Consider the following 19,292-nt stretch of genomic DNA (forward strand, 5'->3'; position numbering starts at 1 on the left):
GACAGTGGCTAGTATCAGTTCAGGAGAAGGGTGGGGACATGTCTATTAGGAGATAGGGGAGGGGGTGATTAAAAAAACAAACAAAAAATAACCCATTATGGCCAGTTTTGCAATTGTTTGCCTTGGAGGGACACTGCTTCCTAAATTAAGGCAGTTGTTTTGCTAGTGCCTTGAGGATTGGGGATTGATCACACCTGGTGAATTTTTCATAGCTAAGTAAGTGCAGCAGTTCACATAAACATTGTTTACTGCAGAATCAGGGTGGTGTTGCCTGTATCTTCCTTTTTCTGGATCTTCAAGATGCTGTCATTGGATTTGCTATCTGAGCTGTATTTCTTGTTTTTGTGAAACAGTCTGTGGTAGGGCTGCTTCCTATTGCAGAACATGAGACTAAAGAGTTCCTGAGGAATAAACCCTTTTCTGTGTTAAAGGACAATAGTATAAAGCAGTGTTTCTGAAACTGTTCTGTGGCACACAGGTGTGCTGCGAGGCAGTCAGAGGTGTGCTGCAGAGAACAACAGAGTTCAAAATGGCCTCCCTCAAAAGGAGCAGATGACCCTTTTTTTTTTCTCAATAACTTCCCCCAACTTTTTTTTTCCCCCACAATAATTTTCCCTCCGACCTTGGTGTTCCTCATAAAAAAAAAAATGTTTGGTGTTCCTCGGTCTTAAACTTTAAGAAACACTGGTATAAAGGGTTCTCAAGACAAATTTCTGGTGGCCTCAGAACACAGGTTGGTGGCTGTGCTGACGCAAAGGAGTGGGCTCCCACCATCCCAGGGCTGAAGCCCAAGCCCTGCTGTCTTGGGCAAGGTGGGTGAGGCACTCACTGACCACCTGTGAGTCTGAGATTCTCCAGCTCTGGGGAGCTTCTGGGCAAGTAAATTCTACGTCCCAGAGCTTCTTGGAGCCTCTGAGGAGGCTGTGTGGTACTGATTCTCAATGCCAGCCCCAGTGCAAACAACAACAGAGGGCACCCAGAAGCAGCATCTCATCTGCTTTAACCTCTCCTCACTCCCACACTCTCTGCTTGTGCTTTGGAGGCTGTTGTGGCTGCAGAAAATCCATGGCTTGGCAGCATGCAACCACAGTATCCACATTTGAGAGAGAAATAATTTGGGGATCTCAGGTGGATGTTAGGCATATAAGAGCTGCTCTGAAGCTTGTGGGGAGCCGCAGGCCCAACAGCATGGCCCTCCTGCCCTAATCCCCTGCCCTGTGGCTCCCCACCACACCGCCTGCCCTGACTCTTATACCCCCCCCGTAACACCATGCTCTGACTCCTGCACACCCCAGTGCTGAGCCCCTCCTCAGCCCCCTGCCCTGAGCCTCTTTAAGGATCTGATCAAAGCTAGCTATATGTACTGGTAATTAATAACATGTCTTCTGGCTGTGTAGAACCTTTGGGTATTACATGCAGGGAAAAAATGTTTCACTGCTGATACCACAGCTCATTGGCTTTATAAACAGTACAAAGTGTATAATGTTTCCCTTAAGACAGTGTTTCTTAAACTTTAAGACCGAGGAACACTAAACAATGAAGAACACCAAGGATTTTTGTTGAGGAGGGAAAAAAAAAGAGGAGGAAGCTTGCCCCTTTTAAGGATGGCCATTTGAACTCTGTTCTCGCCGCGTATGATGACCATATTTTCTGAACCAAAATTAGGGACACATTACCTACACCCCCTGATCTCTGTTTACTATGCCCCTGACTCTTGTGGTCAAGGTGGACACATGAAGGAGCGAGGGCCATGCACAGAGCACACCGGCAGAGCCCGAATGTACCCTGCTCTGCAGCGCTTCAGCCGGGCTCTGCGCAGTCTCTGCTGGGACTCTGGTGGCAGCTCCCAGGAGCGACTCACCGGCTCCAACCAGCGCCCCTCCCGCACCGGCAACGGTGGTGGCCACCTGTGGATGCAGGAGGCCGGGCTGGCGGCACATGGAGGAGGCAGTCCTGCAGTGGGAGGGTGGGGCTTGCCGGATGGCAGTGCATGCTGCATGGGAGCTTGGAACTCTGGACGCTGTGTGCCACTGGCAGCCGCCCTAGCTGCCCGCTCAAAGCACCAAGGGAGCCACTTATGTGCTGAGTGGAGGCGGGGAGTTGCTGCTGTGCTGCGCTAGCACTGGATGTCTTTAAATCTGGGACTGTCCCTGGAAAAAAAGGGATGTATGGTCACCATATTTCCGCGGCACACCTCCGACTGCCTTGCGGCATACTGGTGTGCCGCAGAACACAGTTTAAGAAACTCTGCCTTAAGACATAGCAATGGTCAATTCCCTCGGCTAATATTTGGCAGAATTTATATAGAGAGAACTTTTTAGAAGTTGTGTTACGATAGTCTTCACCTTCCATGTATTTCTGCATAGACATTTTCCTAAGATTCAGACTTACCACTCACTTGTCTCAGCCTGACCACAGTGGTTACACAAGGACTGATTTTTGGTGTTTTAGATACAGACAGTCCCCGGGTTACGTACAAGATAGGGACTGTAGGTTTGTTCTTAAGTTGAATCTGTATGTAAGTCGGAACTGGCGTCCAGATTCAGCCGCTGCTGAAACTGATCAGTTTCAACAGCGGCTGAATCTGGACGCCACTTCTGACTTACATACAGATTCAACTTAAGAACCCCAGGCATCCCCAAGTCAGCTGCTGCTGAAACTGATCAGCGGCTGATTCCAGGAAGCCTGGGGTAGGGGCTTCCTGTAGTCAGCCACTGGTCAGTTTCAGCAGCGGCTGACTTGGGGACGCCTGGGGCAGAGCAGCTGGAGTGCTGCTGGGTTGGTCCAGTAGCACCGCCGCTCCTCGGTGCTACTGGACCAACCCAGCAGCACCCAAGCTGCTCTGCCCCAGGCCCTGATTCAGCCGCTGCTGAAACTGACCAGCAGTGGCTGAATCAGGACGCCTGGGGCAGAGCAGCTGGGGTGCTGCCGGGTTGGTCCAGTAGCGCCCAGAGCGGCGCTATGGGACCAACCGGCAGCGCCCCAGCTGCTGTACCACAGGCGTCCGGAGCAAAGCCGCGGAGCACGGGGGCAGCGGGACAGCCCAGATGCGCCGTGGCTGTCCTGCTGCCCTCAGGCTCCGTGGCTTTGCTCTGCTTTGCTCCCCGTCCCCCTGGTCTGCAGACCAGGGGGACGGGGAGCAAAGCAGAGCAAAGCCGCGGAGCACGCGGGCAGCGGAGAGCGCAGACGCGTCTGGGCTGTCCGCTGCCCACGTGTTCCGCCGCTTTGCTTCCTCTCCCTGGTCTGCTGGAGAGCGGACACTTCAAAGACGGAGGCGCCCTTATCAGCTAATCGAACAGTTGATGCAAATTGCATCGACTATTTGATTAGCCTGTTAATCATCCCTACTATAGTTTCAACTAATTTACCTAGTACTGACGTTAGACTTACCAGTCTGTAATTGCCAGGATCATCTCTAGAGCCCTTTTAAAATATTGGCATCATAGTAGCTATCTTCCAGTCATTCGGTACTGAAGGTGACTTAAAGGATAGGTTATAAACCACAGTTAATAGTTCTGCAATTTCACATTTGAGTTCTTCCAGAACTCATGGGTGAATGCCATCTGGTCCCGGTGACTTGTTGCTATTTATCAATTTGTTCTAAAGCTGCCTCTAATGACACCTCAATCTGGGACAATTCCTCAGATGTCACCTAAAATGAATGGCTCAGGTTTGGGAATCTCCCTAACATCCTCAGCCATGAAGACCGAAGTGAAAAATTAATTTTGTTTCTCTGCAATGATCTTATTGTCTTTGAGTGCTCCTTTAGAATCTCAATCATCCAGTGGCCCCTGTGGTTGTTTAGCCGGCTTCCTTCTTCTGATGTACTTAAACATTTTAGTATTACTTTTTGAGTTTTTGGCTAGCTGTTCTTCAAATTCCTTTTGGCTTGTCTTATATTTTTACAATTAATTTGACAGAGTTTATGCTACTTTCTATTTTCCTCACTAGGAAAAGCTTAGTGTCATTCAAGATGTTTGTTGCTCAATCAAAAAAAATCACATTTTTTAAAAATAATTTCATGATTTTTCAGCCCATATTTTTTAGTAGTATTACATTTTCAGAATCTCTAGTTTCCTGTGTTAATATGTGAGGCATGGTTCAGAAGAGAATAATATAGAATCCAGTCCCTAATGGGAAAGCTTCCCTGTTAATATAGCTGTCATCAAGAAATGTCAATGGCATATTAAATATGAAGATTTATTGCTGACTTCAGTACTAGTTAAGGGCTCCCAAGTGTCTTGGAATTTGGTGGAAATTTTGCAGCTGATGATTGATCTGTATGTTTAAAGCTCATCAAAGTTATGTTGCCCTGGCTGTTAGAAAGATGTCTTGCGGGGGCGGAGGGGGGGTGTTCGGAGTGTGGGGTAAAAGTAATATGATGGGGGAAATAAGATATTGCCAGAAGCTATATGGGATTGGTGGAAAAGTTGTGGTTGTCTAAAGTGGAAATGTATCTGAAATCTAACTAGAGGGTTTGGGAGAGTTGACTTTTTCAAGTGGAAAAGTTAAATACAGCATACTGTGTGGAATTCCTATATTTGATATCTCTGTGAAACTGATAGTAACAACTTTTGTCATATTGGAGGAGGTTATGCATGTGGTGAAAAGGATGGTGCATGTGATTTATAATTCAAAACACTAGCCCTATTATTCGAGGACAGTCTTATGTCCGTCCATGCTGAGTGATGATTTCACACTGTTATGAAACAGTGACTGATATTTGAACTTCTTACTATAAAAGTTATTTTTCTGCATTAATTTTTGTAGGTTTTAAGATAGTTTTGTTAAACAAAGCCAGATTCTAATAAACCTCCACAATTGATAACTCAGGCACTCATTTAAAAACCATAGCAGCTGCTATAAATACAGAAGACCCCAAATAACTGACACCTAGAAATAAAATGTTGCTTACAGTTTAGTGAGTATCATTATAGATTTCTTTCTCTGACACACACAGAGAGTTTGTATAACATGGTATGTTAAACCTTCACAAGACTGAATTTGTGGAATTACTTAACAGTGTAGTTTAAATCCCAGATCATTGATGTGTAACCAAAGATCATAACATTTTTGTTATAAGGTTAAATGTAATAGTTTGTGGTAGGCGATCAGAGCTCATCTCTAAATAAAAGCAGTGGGGCTGGCATTCGTTAGCCAGAAACTCAGAGGCTATGTCTATACTTCAGGCTTCTTACGCAAGAACTTTTTGCAGAAGAGATCTTCCACGAAAAATTCTTGCACAAGAGCGCGTGTACACTGCCATGTGCTTTTGTGCAAGAGAGCATCCATGCTGCCATGGACGCTCTTTTGTGCAAGAAAGCTCTGATGGCCATTCTGTGAATGGCCGTCAGAGCACCTGTGCTTTTTCCAGTAGGGGTTTCTTGCTCAGAAATCCCTGTTGTCCGTCCACACACGCTTTTTTGCGCAAGAGCTCTTGTGTAAAAAGGCTTATTCCCTGAGGAAAGAGGAATAACTTTTGCGCAAAAAGCCCTGTCTTCTGACAGTCTACAGTACTTTTTCTTGCGCAAAAACGTCCTTGTAGTGTGGATGCTCTGCGAGTTTTTGCACAAAAACTCTGCAGTGTAGATGTAGCCTCAGACTGTGCTTCTAGGTAACAGAACAGAAAGTATTAACTAATCCCAGATCATTCCTGTATTAGACCTTCTGATAACCTCAACTCAACAGGCATAAGGAAATCCCAACTAGCATAGGATTTTTCCACTCACTTTTACCTAGTATTTAGGGGTGAGAGAGAAAAAATTAGTATTATGGGGCAGTCTTGAAAGCTAATTTAGAAATGGTATCTGGAGTGTTTTTGGGAAAACACTGTGCAGGCTTTCCTGTGTGCGTAATATCTGAGCACATTCTGGTCAGCTTTCTGCCTGTCAGTCTTCTCCAAAATGCAACAACTAGAGCAGCATTTTAATCATACGCTGACTTGGTTTCCAGATCTTTTTCACATGTGCAGAATGATCTGGTATTTTTCAGTCAACTTGGCAAGGAGAATAGAATAAAATCAAGGTTTAATTTGTTCCACTTCATCTTAATGTTAGCAGCTCTTTCATATGTGGTGGTTAAATAGACCAGAGAAAGCTATATGATGTTTTTTTTTAAATGTGGGTAAAATTTTAATGTTAAACTGCATGTTTTCCACTTTTCCTTCTCTAGAACAAAGTAAGCTTGGAAAAATCTTCAGAAATGATTGTTTTTTACTTCAGAAATATGGGGAGCTAGCAGATATACCTGGTGTTGCTCAGGTCCTGAAGTGTGGTTTCTTTTTCTTTTTTTCTTTTTCTTTACATTACATTAAAAGGAAATTGTACATGCTTTATTTAAATGATTGTATAGAGCAGGGAGTTGTGTGTGTGGCGCAAGGAAGCTGGGAGGTGTGGGGCCGTGGGGCAGGGGGTCGGTGTGTTGGAGATGGGGGTGCAGGAGTCAGGGCAAGGGGATTAAAGGTGGGGGTGCTGAGGGCAGGGGTGGTGGGGAGCAGGAGTCACAGGAGCTTGGGGACTGAGGATGGAGTGGGTGCAGGGGTTAGGGGAGGAGCCTTGGAGCCTTGTGGGAGTGGATGTGCAGAAGTCAGGAAAGGGAGTGGGGGTTACAAGAGCTCAGGGCAAGGAGGGGGATGTAGAAGTCAGGGCAGGGGTTTGGATGTGAGGGGGGGCTGGAGTTTGGGCAAGTGGTGGGGAGTTCAGGGTAGTGGGTGCATAAGTGAGGGTATGTGGCTGGGAGAGTTGGGGGCATAGGGTACAGGGTGGAGGGTGCTGGAGTGAGAGCAGGAGGTAGGACCTCAGGGTCCAGGGTTTGGTGCATGTGTGCGCAAAGGGGGGGGGGGGTCAGGGCAGAGGGTGGGAGGTTCAGGACTTGGAGTGGGAGGCTGGGAGGAACTTTTTGGAGCCACCCATGGGAGCAAGGTTGATGCTGTTTCAACTGGCAGCTCCTTCCAAGGGGCCAGGGCTGCATTCCCTGACAGGCGACTCCTCCTGGGGATTATGTGAGGGGAGGGGCAGTTCTCCATGGGCTTACCCTGGCCTCCAACTGCCCCCTACCTTGCTGCCCTATTTCCTACTAAGAAAGGTATTGAAGGTCCCAAACTACCTCCACTTACGAGATGTGCTCTTAAATCCAGTGTGTTTTAGGAACACAATGGAACCTTATGCAGGAATAGTTGCATAGCAATATCTAATAATATTTAACATGTTGAATGCAGTCATTGTATTGTTCAATAGCTGTTCTTTTCAAACAAGCCTTTTTATTTATACTTTCTTTTGGTCTGCTTTCAGCTTTAACTTTCATTGATGAATGGTGTTGGTTTAGCAGTAGGCATAAAGAGGCAATATAATAACATGCTTGATATGCTTTCTTTAGAATAAAAAGATGCGAAGTGTTTAAAAGAAATTCATCTCTCTAAAGCATGCAGTTTTTGAATCTTTGCCACTGCTAGTGACATGCTATACAGTAATATTGGTATGAGGAGCTTTTCATGAATATTATTGGGCTCAGTAAACTTATTTTCACATCATCCAGTAACTCCTGGCTTACATAGAACTATTTCCTTAATATGTTGGTTTTGTTTTTTAATTTTCTCTCTTCCTGCTTCGGTTTTATATTAGGGAAGCTCTTAATAGCTCTGTGTCCAGCCAACCCTCAATCCCCACTGAAAAAAGGCAAAATGATTTGACATAAATTTTAACTCTACAAATGCAGATGCAACACTATATTAGTACAGTAGTCTCTCTCTATCCAGACTTCTTAAAAATAGTCACATGCTCTGATACATAGATCCTTCAATATAAATTTTAATATAGACTTTCTACATTGGCAATGTGCCTTTCACAGATTTAGTTCCACGGAGCCTGCCGCAGGCAGGGATGCTCCAGCTGTCTGGAGTAGCCCCTGTCCATGGTGGGCTCAGCCCAGGCTTCTCCAGCCTGCTGGAGCAGTCCCTATCCGCAGCAGGGTGGCTGCTCTAGCCTGGCCGTGGTGGACAGGAGGGCTGTTCCAGCCCAGCTGGGCTGCAGTGGCTCTCCCCTGCCCACCTCGCCTTTAATCTGTTCACTGGTTAAACACTACATTTAACCGGTTAGCTGATTAAAGGGGATTTTACATCCCTAGTACTGACAGCAGATACATGAATGCAGTTGGTGTTGGCAGAGTTGCATTTAAAGGAGATGGCTGGATTCTATGGATTTAAGTGACTAGTGGACTACCCAATAAGACTAGTCCTGATAAGTCTCTGCTCAACTAGTGGCTTCCTCCCTCCTTGCTGCCAGGATAGTAAGTGTCTCAGGATAGCAAGTGTCTCCTCTCCCTTCTGCCTTCCTCCACTGCTCTCCTTTTGAATGCGGTGCTCTCTTATGCCGACACCTCTCCCCCTGACGTCAGGGATGAACGCATACTCTGGCTCTGCCCTACGTCCGCGTGTGGCCCCACCCCCGCTTCTGGCTCCCATCCCAGGACTTGGCCCCCCTGCATGCCACTCAGCTGGGCGGCCGCACAGGAGCAAGCGGTGCAGACTGCTGTCAGAACGCCGCGCTGCCTGTGCAGCACGGGTGATGGCTCCACCCCATCACAGCTCGCCAGCTGCCAAACTCTACTCACCATGGGTTGAGTGGGCGAGCGGATTTGTTGAGCCCTGGTGATTAAGCTTAAAGTGAATGGGAATAGAGAGGAACCTTACTTATCTAATGAGGAAAAACTTAGAAGGAGTTAGCTTGGGGGATGGACGGACAATAATTTTTGGTGGGTAGGGCACTCGAAGAATCTGGTAAGTGGTCAAAGACTATATTCTTCCATGATTTTAATGGAGGAGTATGGGATCTGGGATAGTGGTTGGGTGCAGAAGGGAGCTTGGGGTAAGGGATTGGGGGTGAGGGATCTGGGAACGAGTTTGCGTGAAGGAGCAGATTGTCACCTGGGGCAGGAGACTGGGGTGCAAAGTCTGGGAGGGGGAATGGGTATAGGAGAAGATTCTGACTTTGAAACAGGTGTGGGAGGGGGGTGCCTGGTCTGGGAGGGGGTAAGGGTGCAGAAGGGGGGGAGGGTGGGGCTGGGGCACCAGAGGCAGGCTCTGGCTGGAAGGTGCTTATCTGGGCAGCTTCAGGTGCTAATGAGGAACTGTTATTAGTTATTGAGACTGTTCCAGTGGTTGCAGGATCTTCCTATGTGAAGCTCATTGCAGGGTGGGGACTGTTAATGGCACTGCCAGTCCATATAAATATGGTAGAGTAAGGAGAGTGCCTCTAACGTACACCTTTTGTTAAGATAATCTTTTTAACAAACCGGCTGCAGTCACTTGTACCCCAAACCACACCCTGGTAGAGGAGAACCAGCACACATGGAAATAGTCCATGAACAGACGGTCTCAGAGGATCAATGTCACAGTTCAGAACAATTGCACCTATATTTTCCCCTCTGGTCTGACAAGGATGCACCATCTAGGCTTCTGGCTCCTCTGGCCGTTGCCTCCCCTGAGTTGGGGGACCTGCCTCTCCTTCCCTTCTGACTGGGGTATTTCCAGTCTGAACCGGTCTCTGCCCTCACTGTTTTATCTCCAGCAAAAGACACGCTGCCTAGACAGACCTGCTAGATTTCTGTTCAGAAACGAAGAACAACGGAACTGCCCACAGTTAAGCCACTACACAATTCTTTCCATTCAAACTAATTTATTTTAGGGTTCGATGCACCACAGAGAAAACAGACACTTCTAACAAACTTGCCAGAGATCACCCCACTTCCAGCAAGGGCTCTTTGGGTGGTGAGCGGTCCTCCGTCTCTTTTGTGGTGATATAGTCACAACAGCCTCCACTCAAAACTAGCACACTCATGAGGACTTTAGCCCCCTTTATATAGCTCAGAGGATCCTTGAGATGAAGTTTTCAGGAGCAGATCATCTGAAACAAGCTTTTTTTGCTCCCGAGGGAGAGGCATTCCAAGTATGTCCTAGGAAACCTGCTAAACTTGTATTGTCCCAAACAATTCTTTGAAGTCTTAACTTCCCCAAGATTTGCATTAGTCTCCTGGAAAAGTTACATACTGTTTTATAATACACAATTGTATTTTGAATATAATAGATCCAAAAGATACTACATTTAAGTTGATAAGGTTTAATGTGTTTTAGTACGTTTTGTCCAGGACATTGTAGGAAATTGCCCTCTGCCACAATCAAATTTGCAGAATGGTGGGGAGAAGGATGTTTTTATAATGAAACCTATTTTGAAAAGGAGCCTGACACACACTGTATGTGCTAATCCACAAACAGCCAATCCCTGCAGTGCAAAAACTCCCTGTCCTGCATTTTCTTGCCATTCCAGTGTTTGCTATATGTATGGCTAAGGGCTTGTCCATGAGTGGAGTCACTCAGGGCTAGTTATTGCCCTTCAAATTCACATCCTCATGATACCAAAGTGCTACCAAAACATATAGATGGTGGTATGAGCTTTCCTGGGCACAACCCACTTCTTCAGTCCGATCTTCTGAAGAAGTGGGTTGTGCCCACAAAAGCTCATGATACCATCTATATGTTTTGTTAAAGTGCTACTAGACTATTGGTTGTTGTTGGTTTTTTTTCCTTTTCTTTCTCAGTTATATACTAGTGACGTGCATACAGGGCCTGATAGGTGAGGCAGCAAGGGTGCTAAAATCACCCCTATTTCCTCTGCCTTTGGATAGACCCTAGATACTCATAAAGGGCAGCGTTCCTCCACAAAAGCTCTTGCATATGCAGTTACAAAAGATGGGGGAGGGAGGAGGTGGCTATACCGCAGTATAACAGAGTTAGAAGAATCCTCTGCTCATGGCGAGCAGGACATTTTCCCAGCTTGTGGTATTCAATTTTTAGACATTAGAACAGTAAAGAATTGAATATAAACTGAGGTAGTGCTATCTTCCTGAGTCTGCAGATAGCTGAAACTCAGTACTTTGCAGCCTGGAGCATGTGCAGAACTGTTGCTCATTGCCCTCTGGGTTGCATTAAAATATATAGTAGTTCATCTGCTGATTGTCAGAGCTCTTGAGTAGCAACAGAGGACAGCACTGGAGCTATTTTCAAAGGAGGAAGAACCAAAAGAGTGTATGGGGAGAGGGGAAAAGGGAGTAGCAGACGCCCTTTCAGCAGCCAGGTTATTGGTTAAAGGTAGAATTGTAGAAACTCCTAACTTGTCAGACAGTTGAGCTGTGAGTAAGCTGGGGTGCAGAGGGACTAGAACATGAGTGGTCAATAAAAAAAAAATGGTGACCTGCCAGGCTGTCACTATATTTACCTGTGGCTCTGCAGGTATTAGGCAGTCACGCTCTTATTGGCCTCAGATCTCTGTTTGCGGCCCATGAGAGCAGTGGGAAGCGACGCGAACGAGGACACCGCAGGCTAGAATTTGCCCACCCATGGACTAGAATGTTCTTTATTCCAGTCAGCAAATAAAGAAGTTTATGGGTGATCAAACTCTTCTAAACTGGATGGGGGCAATTAAAGTTTGTAACCTTGAACCTGGTCTGGGAGCAGCAGGTTGAGGGAAGATTGGTTTCTTACCTGGATATGTATGTCCCATGGACATTTCCAGGAGTGGGGCAGGGTGGTCCCTATCTTGCATCCTTTTGGATACTAGATTTAGTCCTGTCCTGAATATTTATTAACAAATTGCAAGACCTGGGAATGAGGGGATGGTATGGTGAGAGTAGGAAGGAGAAGGAAATGCAGGAGGAGCTGTTCCAGGACTTAGTAGAGGAATGAAAAGCAAGAGAAAGTGGAGTGAAGTTTGGAGGGTAAATGTAATGATAGGAAGAGAGGCACTAATGTTACACTTAAAAATTCACTAAATTGAATTCACAATAAACAATGCACAGCTATCTTGTCTCTTGCTATTTAAAAGTAACACTGCAGGACAATTACCTTGTTTGGGGAGGTGTAAACTAGCAGAATTACTCTTTGGACTATTAGACGTTGCTTTCTGTTCCTCTTTCCAATCCCACCAATCCAAAAAACCTTACCAGAAACCTCTAGTTGTTTTCACATGCAGTACCTTTGGATTATGTTAGGTGGTTCTTTTCTTTTCTCTGGAATACTCTTCAAATACTTCCTCATTGATAGGAAGTAGACGTATCAAAGGGAATCTAAGCTGATTGACCAAGTTCACAATATTTCTTCTAGTCAATACCATATTAGGGTGATGGGGGTGAAGGGGCAGAATGTTACTGTGCACAAATATGAAGGGCATGGGCATTAAGGAAGGAGAATAATCCTTTTTGAGTGCCATACGTGTGGTCTGACCAGGAATAGTGGGGTTAACTGTAAGAAAAGGAACATTTTAGGGAGAACTTCCTAATGATACAATATATTAGGCCCCTTCTTCTTTGGGAATATGCGCAATGGTAAGTGGGTATTGACAATAGGTCTGCCCCAGCCAAAGCTGAGATTTCTTTGCTTCTACTGTAGGTAGGGCCAGAACACTGTTAAAGTCCCTTGAAGACTACATAGCAGGCCCTCCCATCCATTGTTTGAAGATTTAAAATTTTTAAAAGTGCTGATCTCAATTCACGCATAATATGAAACTCTAGGATCTAAATCCTGTCTACATTAGACATTAACTGCTGTTTAAAATCATTAATTAAAATATAAGCATGATTACATTGTTTTAAACCACCATCAATTTTTCTTATGCAGGGCTACTGTGTATTTGAAAGCTAGCCAGGCTACTGTGTATTTGAAAGCTAGCCAGGCTACTGTGTATTTGAAAGCTAGCCTTTCAGGCTTTTTAATGCTCTGTGTTACCAGGGCAGGAAGTCTTCTAGGTAAACAACTTGCAAGCAACATTTGAAGAACAAGGCTTTCGGTTTAGAAGGGGTGTTTCGGAGCTGCTTGCTGTTTGTTGTACTGAAAGTGGCTTTCCTTGGTGGCCAGTGTTAAGATACAAATCATTGGCAAGTCTAATAAAATCTGGGAGTTCTAAGTCCATCTTCTTCCTCCAGTCACCAGAGCAGATTCCTTCCCTTTCCTCCTTTGTCCTCCATTATTGTCAAAAGAAAGACCTTCTTAATGAAATCACAGCCAAAGGCCTTTTATAACCTTGACACTGTATTCTTATTAGTGAAAACAGATGCATGTTGTGCTTGTTTAGTCAGTTAAGGCTCTGTTGTACTTGTCACATTGTTTGCCCCCTGTGACATAGTTCACAGTAGATCTGTGCATATAGTAGGCACATTACATTCACTTTGGCCTCTGTCCCAACTTCTGCAGAGATTTTAATATTAACGAGAATTTTCCTGTTAAAATGTTCTAAGATATCTGATAATGTTTATGGAATCACCCTTTGTAGTTTCTGCCCTCTAGGTAATGGAAAGTCATGTGGACAAATGTCAGTTTCATTGCTGGCTTCTGTATAATTCTCTGGTCTCCTGACTGTGCTCCTGAAAGGGGCTGTTACTTCCTAAGTGTATCCATGAAAATAGGGGTTGGACACAAATGAGCCAAATCTTCATTTTTGTTTTGTTTTTTATCCCTTCATCTAGGATAAATATTTAGTATCTTAAGACTAGCTAGAAAGGAAGGATGATCTTGTGCTTCAAACACAGAATCAGGATCTTCCCGATTCTGCCTATGATTGTGACTTTGGACTAGTTATTTAACAATGTGTCTGGCACGCTATAAAATGGGTCTACTTATTCACATCTGGGGTGGAGCTAAATTGAACAAACATTTAAACAGCGTTCTGAGACCCTTGGGTAGAAGACACAATAGAAGTTCATCATAATACAGTTTTTTGCATATGTGAAAGGTTATTAATGCTTCTAAACTGTTTTTCAGATTCTAAATGGCTTCTAAGAAGTTTGGATCTGACTTTCATGGTAAGTGAAGTGCAGTATTTTTGTGGAAACACTGCATAAAACATTTTGTTGCCTCTAATACAGATTTTTTTAATCTTATAATGGGATAGGGTGGCTCTTGGGATTAACAGGAGACTCCAGAGCCTTTCACCATCCCAATATTGACTGAAAGCAGCCATTTTCTGTTGGCTGCTAGTTCTATAAACCCATGAAGAAATGTCCTACAAGGGATACCTTGAGAGAGAATGTTTCCTAGGTCTATAACAGACCTTTGCTCAATGCCAGGTAACAGAGGTTATCACAGATTCAGAAAATCAGTATACTGGGGAGAAAATAAACATCAATTCCTGGTATTATTTGTAATAGAGCTCACGCTGACTACCTAGGTGAAACTAGCAATAAGCAAGTTCCTGAGCAGAACACGCTGTCTTTGTACTGTCTCTCTACCTTAGTGCTAAGTGTGCTGTTTCTAGTTCATGGCTGTTTTTAATGCTGTGTAACTTTTAAACTCTCTCCACCTGGTGCTCAGCTAAGACGAGGTGGAGAGCAGTAGTCACACTTCTGCTTATGCCTGTCACAATATGGGGCCTAGCACAGGTCACAGGCTAGCTTTTTTCCTTTGCCTGGGAGTGCTCAACCTCGCTCTGTAGTGTAGTCCAGGCCTGTGTTTCACAGACCTCATGAAGTGTTCTGTATAAACTTGAAAACTTGTTTCTCCTGCCAACAGAAGTTGGTCCATTAAAACATATTACTTCTCCTGTACAATCGGGGGAGTTGAGTCTGGTTCAGATGTGTTGTGATTACCATTCACATTTGATGGGGACTCTGTGTAGACTTCGGAGTGTTATTTGCCGGTTCAAATGCACAGCCTTACATTAGGTGCCTTCTTGGGGGTAACAGCCATGGGGCCCTCCAAACAGCTAAATTGCAGTGCTGTTCAGCATTCACTGAGTACATTGCTCTCTCTGCTCTGGGCATAATGAATAAAAATACCATTAATTTCTCTGAGAGACTTCTTCAGTTTGCCATCATGGTGAGAAACAAGATAGTCCCAGAGGTTCAAAGCTGAAAAGCTGTCTAGCACTAATTTGAGAGCAGGCTGATATGCCTCGTACTGCAGTGCTTCATCATCTGGGCTCTCTAAAAGTGTTCTGCCCCCAGGTGACAGGGTGTTCCTGTTTTTTGAAAACCTCTCCTTCATTAAAGTGCTTGGCTGCATTCTTTTATATGATTCAGTATTAGAGGAGCACAGGAGGTATTTATGAGTGGCTATTTAAATCTGAAAAGTTGTCAGGCGGAAATGACACATTAGTGATCTTTGGGATTGCTCAAGCTGTGAAGAGTTTAGTTATTTTGCCAGCCTCTCCTGTAAGGTAGTGTCAGTACTCTGTAGCTGTGTCTTCAAAAATAGTCCAACCCCAAAAGTGAATGTACAGGTGAACTATTCAATGAATTCTAGTATAGGAGTGGGATTAATACACTTTTGAACAAAGTAACATTGTTTTTTGAAACTCCTATAATTCTCCCGGGTAGGGGTGTGACCGCGCAGTCAGGGTTCCCCCAAATCCCGCAGCCCTGTAGCAGCAAGAACAGATTCCGCCAGTTGTAGAATAGAGAGGGGTTTATTGTTCCTTCAGGATATAGCATAGCACATATGTGATGTGGCTACAGGGGCCAGGGCCAGGATGTCTCAGACCCTAGGGTTAGGGGTCCATCGCCCCTAGGCCTCAGCTTAGCCTCTTCTCTCCATGCTTCCCAGACAGCAACTGCCTCCCTCCCAGGCCATGCCCCCCAGCCAGGTGTTTGTGTCTGCCTTTCTCCCTTTGTCTCCCTGGGAGGCTGAGCCTAGGTGTCTGGGCTAATACACTAGTGATGGAAATGTAGCCGTGTTAGTCTGGGGTAGCTGAAGCAAAATGCAGGACAATGTAGCACTTTAAAGACTAACAAGATGGTTTATTAGATGCTTGGGCTAATACACATTTGGGAGAGTCAGTGAGAATCTCACATCACAGTGCAGGGGGACCCCCTGTTACAGAGCAGACAGCACCGCCGCTACACCACAAGGTGTTGTCAAAAAGCTGCAGGTGGCTGTTGGAGTTTATTATATATATTCTGGTCACACAACTGCACTTTACAAATAGACACAGAGATGGTCCCTCCCCTCAAACAGTTTAAAACCATGTATATGACTAGAGAACAGATAAAACAGGTTGTGAGCGATGAGAGGGACATGGTAACAGTGAGAATTGTGTGATCGTGTGATAAGCGTAGGTCACAATATACCAGCTGACTGACCACCAAGGAGTGGGATTATTTTGGTACAGAAGGTGGGTTCCCTTTTCATTAGTGTAGACTCTCACTGATGAAAAGGGACACTCATGTAAGAAGTTCAGTGTGGTACTTCCAGGCAATTGTATTGAAATTTATGAGCATCACTATACATTCCTAACTCTGGACTTGCTTTTAAACAAGATTTGCCCCCATTCCTTCCTTCAACCACAAATTTAAGTTGTATCTAAAGAGTCACCCTAACCCTGAGGCTGCTTTTAAATCCATGTGTTTAATAACTTGAAATAATGACTCATACTTAAGGATTTTATTTTATAGAGCCATGGTGTCCAACACACTAGCCACATGTGGCTATTTGGCCTGTTGAGTGTGGCAAGTTTGCTATAGCAGTAGGCACTGAAGCAGTAGTTTCAGAACTGGTTGGACACCATAGTTATAGAGACATAGCTAAATAACATGCATGTGCAACTGGAAATAAGTGTCTGTGTCTGTGTATCTCCATCTCTAAGGATATGTCTACCCTACAGAGGCTATTCCAGCATAGTCCCCTAGTATAGGCATAGCTAACCCACTGGAAGTTATTCTGTTGGTTTAGGAACACCTGCTATGCAGACAATGTTAGCTATGTCAGCATAGCTATATCTACACTGTGGCTTTGTTTTTATAGTTCTATCCACATATTGGTCAGGAGCATGATTGCTTCCAGCCACTGGCCAACATAACTCTGTCATCATAGCTTCTTGAATAGTAATACAGAGAGAGCCATGTTAGTTTGATCTTGCTTAAATAAAAGGGAAAAGCTATGTAGCACTTTAAAGACTAACAACATGGTTTAATAGGTGATGAGCTTTTGTGGGCCAGACCCACTTCCTCAGATCATATTCTGGAACAGAATTGGCATGACCATATATACCAAAGGAATACAATGAAAAAAGTGAACACATTATTAAACTGACAAATGTACAGAAGGTAGAGTGAGAGAGAGGGACGAAGGGAATAGCTATTTGAGTCAATGAGTGGCTAATCAGGGGTGCTAAGTGGGAAAGCTATCTTTGTATTGGTTACGGTAATTAGCATCTTTGTTAAGGCCCATTTGTAAAGTGTCAAATTTAAGCATGAATGAAAGTTCTGAAGTTTCCCTCTGTAATCTGGTGTTCGTCTCTTTGAAGTAAGATGCATGTAGTAAGGTCGGTAAGACTATGTCCAGGTAGGTTGAAATGAAAAGCAACTGGTTTTTCCTTGTGAAGATATCTGATGTCTAATTTTGGGCATTTATTCTTTGGCAAAGTGCCTGAGAAGTCTGTCCAATATACATAGCAGAAGGACACTGTTGGCACATGATGGCATAAATTATATTTCTGGATTAACAGGAATATGTGTTCTTGATATAACTGACATGGTTAAGTCCAGTGATGGTGTCACCAGAGTAAATATGTGGACAGAGTTGGCAATGGGGTTTGTTGCAAGGGAAAGTTCCAGGGTTGGTATTAATGTGGTATGTCCTGTGGTTGTTGGTAAGAATCTTCCTGAGGTTAGGTGGTTGTCTATAGGAGACTATGGGTCTGTCCCCTAGAGCCTCTCAAGAGAGTAGTATCCTGTTCCAGTAAAGGTTGTAAGTTATTGATAATGCGTTGGAGGGGTTTAAGTTGGGGCTGTAGATGATGACAAGGCTTAACAAATGACCTTACCCATTACAAAGATAATGTGTTCTCTTTTTTTCATTGTATTCCTTTGGTATATATGGACATGCCAATTCTCTTCCAGAATATGATCTGAGGAAGTGGGTCTGGCCCATGAAAGCTCATCACCTTTTCCTTTTGTTTTATCATAGCTTCTAAGTGTATGCAAAATTAAAGGTAAAAAAATAGTGTTGGAAATGTTACTTGATGATCTGTCCGGGAATCTGATACTAAATAAACCTTTTAGCCATGTGAAAACTGAGTAGAACAAAATCTTTTGAACAAAAGTGGGGCAGCAAACTCAAGCATGTGCGCAGTGTGTGTGCTTTTTCTGGCTGCTTTCATTTTTATGTTGCCTTTTAGTGCAGGTAGGTTAGCAAAGATAAAATAGATTCGTATTTCCATATTTGAATGCTGATAAGAATGCGTAATACATTCTAGTCTTTGCTTTTGATCTTAGGGCCTGTCAGTTACCTTGATGATGTCCCATTTAAGATTGGAGACAAATTCAAAACACCAGCCAAGGTTGGCTTACCCATTGGTTTCTGCTTGCCTGACTCTTCCCAGCTAGTCAGAGAAGCACAGGTAAGTGGGTGTTTTGTTCGTTTGGTTTCTCTTTGTTGTTCATTTTTGGTATGTTATAAACTTAAAATAGTCAAATTTAGGTCTTCTGTAAATGTTTGCCAGAGCTATCCTGGTTGCACTAAAATTGTCCACATACGGAGTTTCCTGCACCCTGTTCTGAAAGATCTTAGTCCAGCACAGGATAGTAGGCTTCATAGACAGTTACGATGATTTTTATGTTCCTGCTGTAACTGCGTTTTTTACAGTGCTTATCATAAATGCTTTACATGTCATAATTTATCAAAATGGAGTAAAAGCCAAAGAAATTTTGAAGCAAAGCTTTGATACAGTTCAAGTTTTAACCATACACTTAAGTAGAACTTCTTAGTATGAAAGTTGGGAAATTCAGAGTCCAGGTTCCAACAACAACCTTAACTCTGCCCCGTCTATCTCTGGCTATCCTATACTTTTGCAGTTTTCACTTATAAATCTAGATTTATTTTAACAAAAGTGGAAAATTCAAATATAGGAGTTATGGTGCTATTGCAAAATCCTGTTAGGAATTAGTGGAATTTTATTTTTTTAACTGCCAAATACATCTCATTTTTTCAACGTGTAAAAAGTGGATGAATAGATAAGTAGATTGTGTGCTTTGATGCATATTCATGATGATAGATGGCTTCTGATTTCCTTGTCCTACTTTTGAGTGGCGAACTCTTGTTATCTTTTGTAGTTCTCAGTGGCAATTTGTTTATCCAACCATGTGGCCAAGTTATGTAACTTAGCAAGTACATCTCTCCACTCTTTTTTTCTAGCCACATGGTCTTAAGTTGCCTTAATTTTAAGCAGACTAACTTTAAAAAAATCCTTCAGTCCTTTATAATTTGAAAATTGGTACTAGGAGTCCAACCACAGGTTAAAATTTGGAACCAAAGT

At 43.9% G+C, this 19,292-nt stretch overlaps 1 protein-coding gene across 1 annotated transcript in view; it reads left to right on the forward strand.

Annotated features, from left to right (window-relative positions):
- UBAP1 (ubiquitin associated protein 1) overlaps positions 1 to 19,292 on the forward strand; it is a 47,413-nt gene that overhangs the window by 14,363 nt on the left and 13,758 nt on the right. The window contains exons 2-3 of the mRNA XM_075932792.1: positions 13,805 to 13,845; positions 18,253 to 18,377. Coding sequence (XP_075788907.1) covers positions 13,812 to 13,845; positions 18,253 to 18,377 — 159 coding nt within the window. The 5' untranslated portion in view covers positions 13,805 to 13,811. The remainder of the gene's footprint in view (positions 1 to 13,804; positions 13,846 to 18,252; positions 18,378 to 19,292) is intronic.

The sequence above is a fragment of the Pelodiscus sinensis genome, chromosome 6, assembly GCF_049634645.1.
Source record: "Pelodiscus sinensis isolate JC-2024 chromosome 6, ASM4963464v1, whole genome shotgun sequence".
In the NCBI taxonomy this organism is placed as follows: Eukaryota; Metazoa; Chordata; order Testudines; family Trionychidae; genus Pelodiscus; species Pelodiscus sinensis.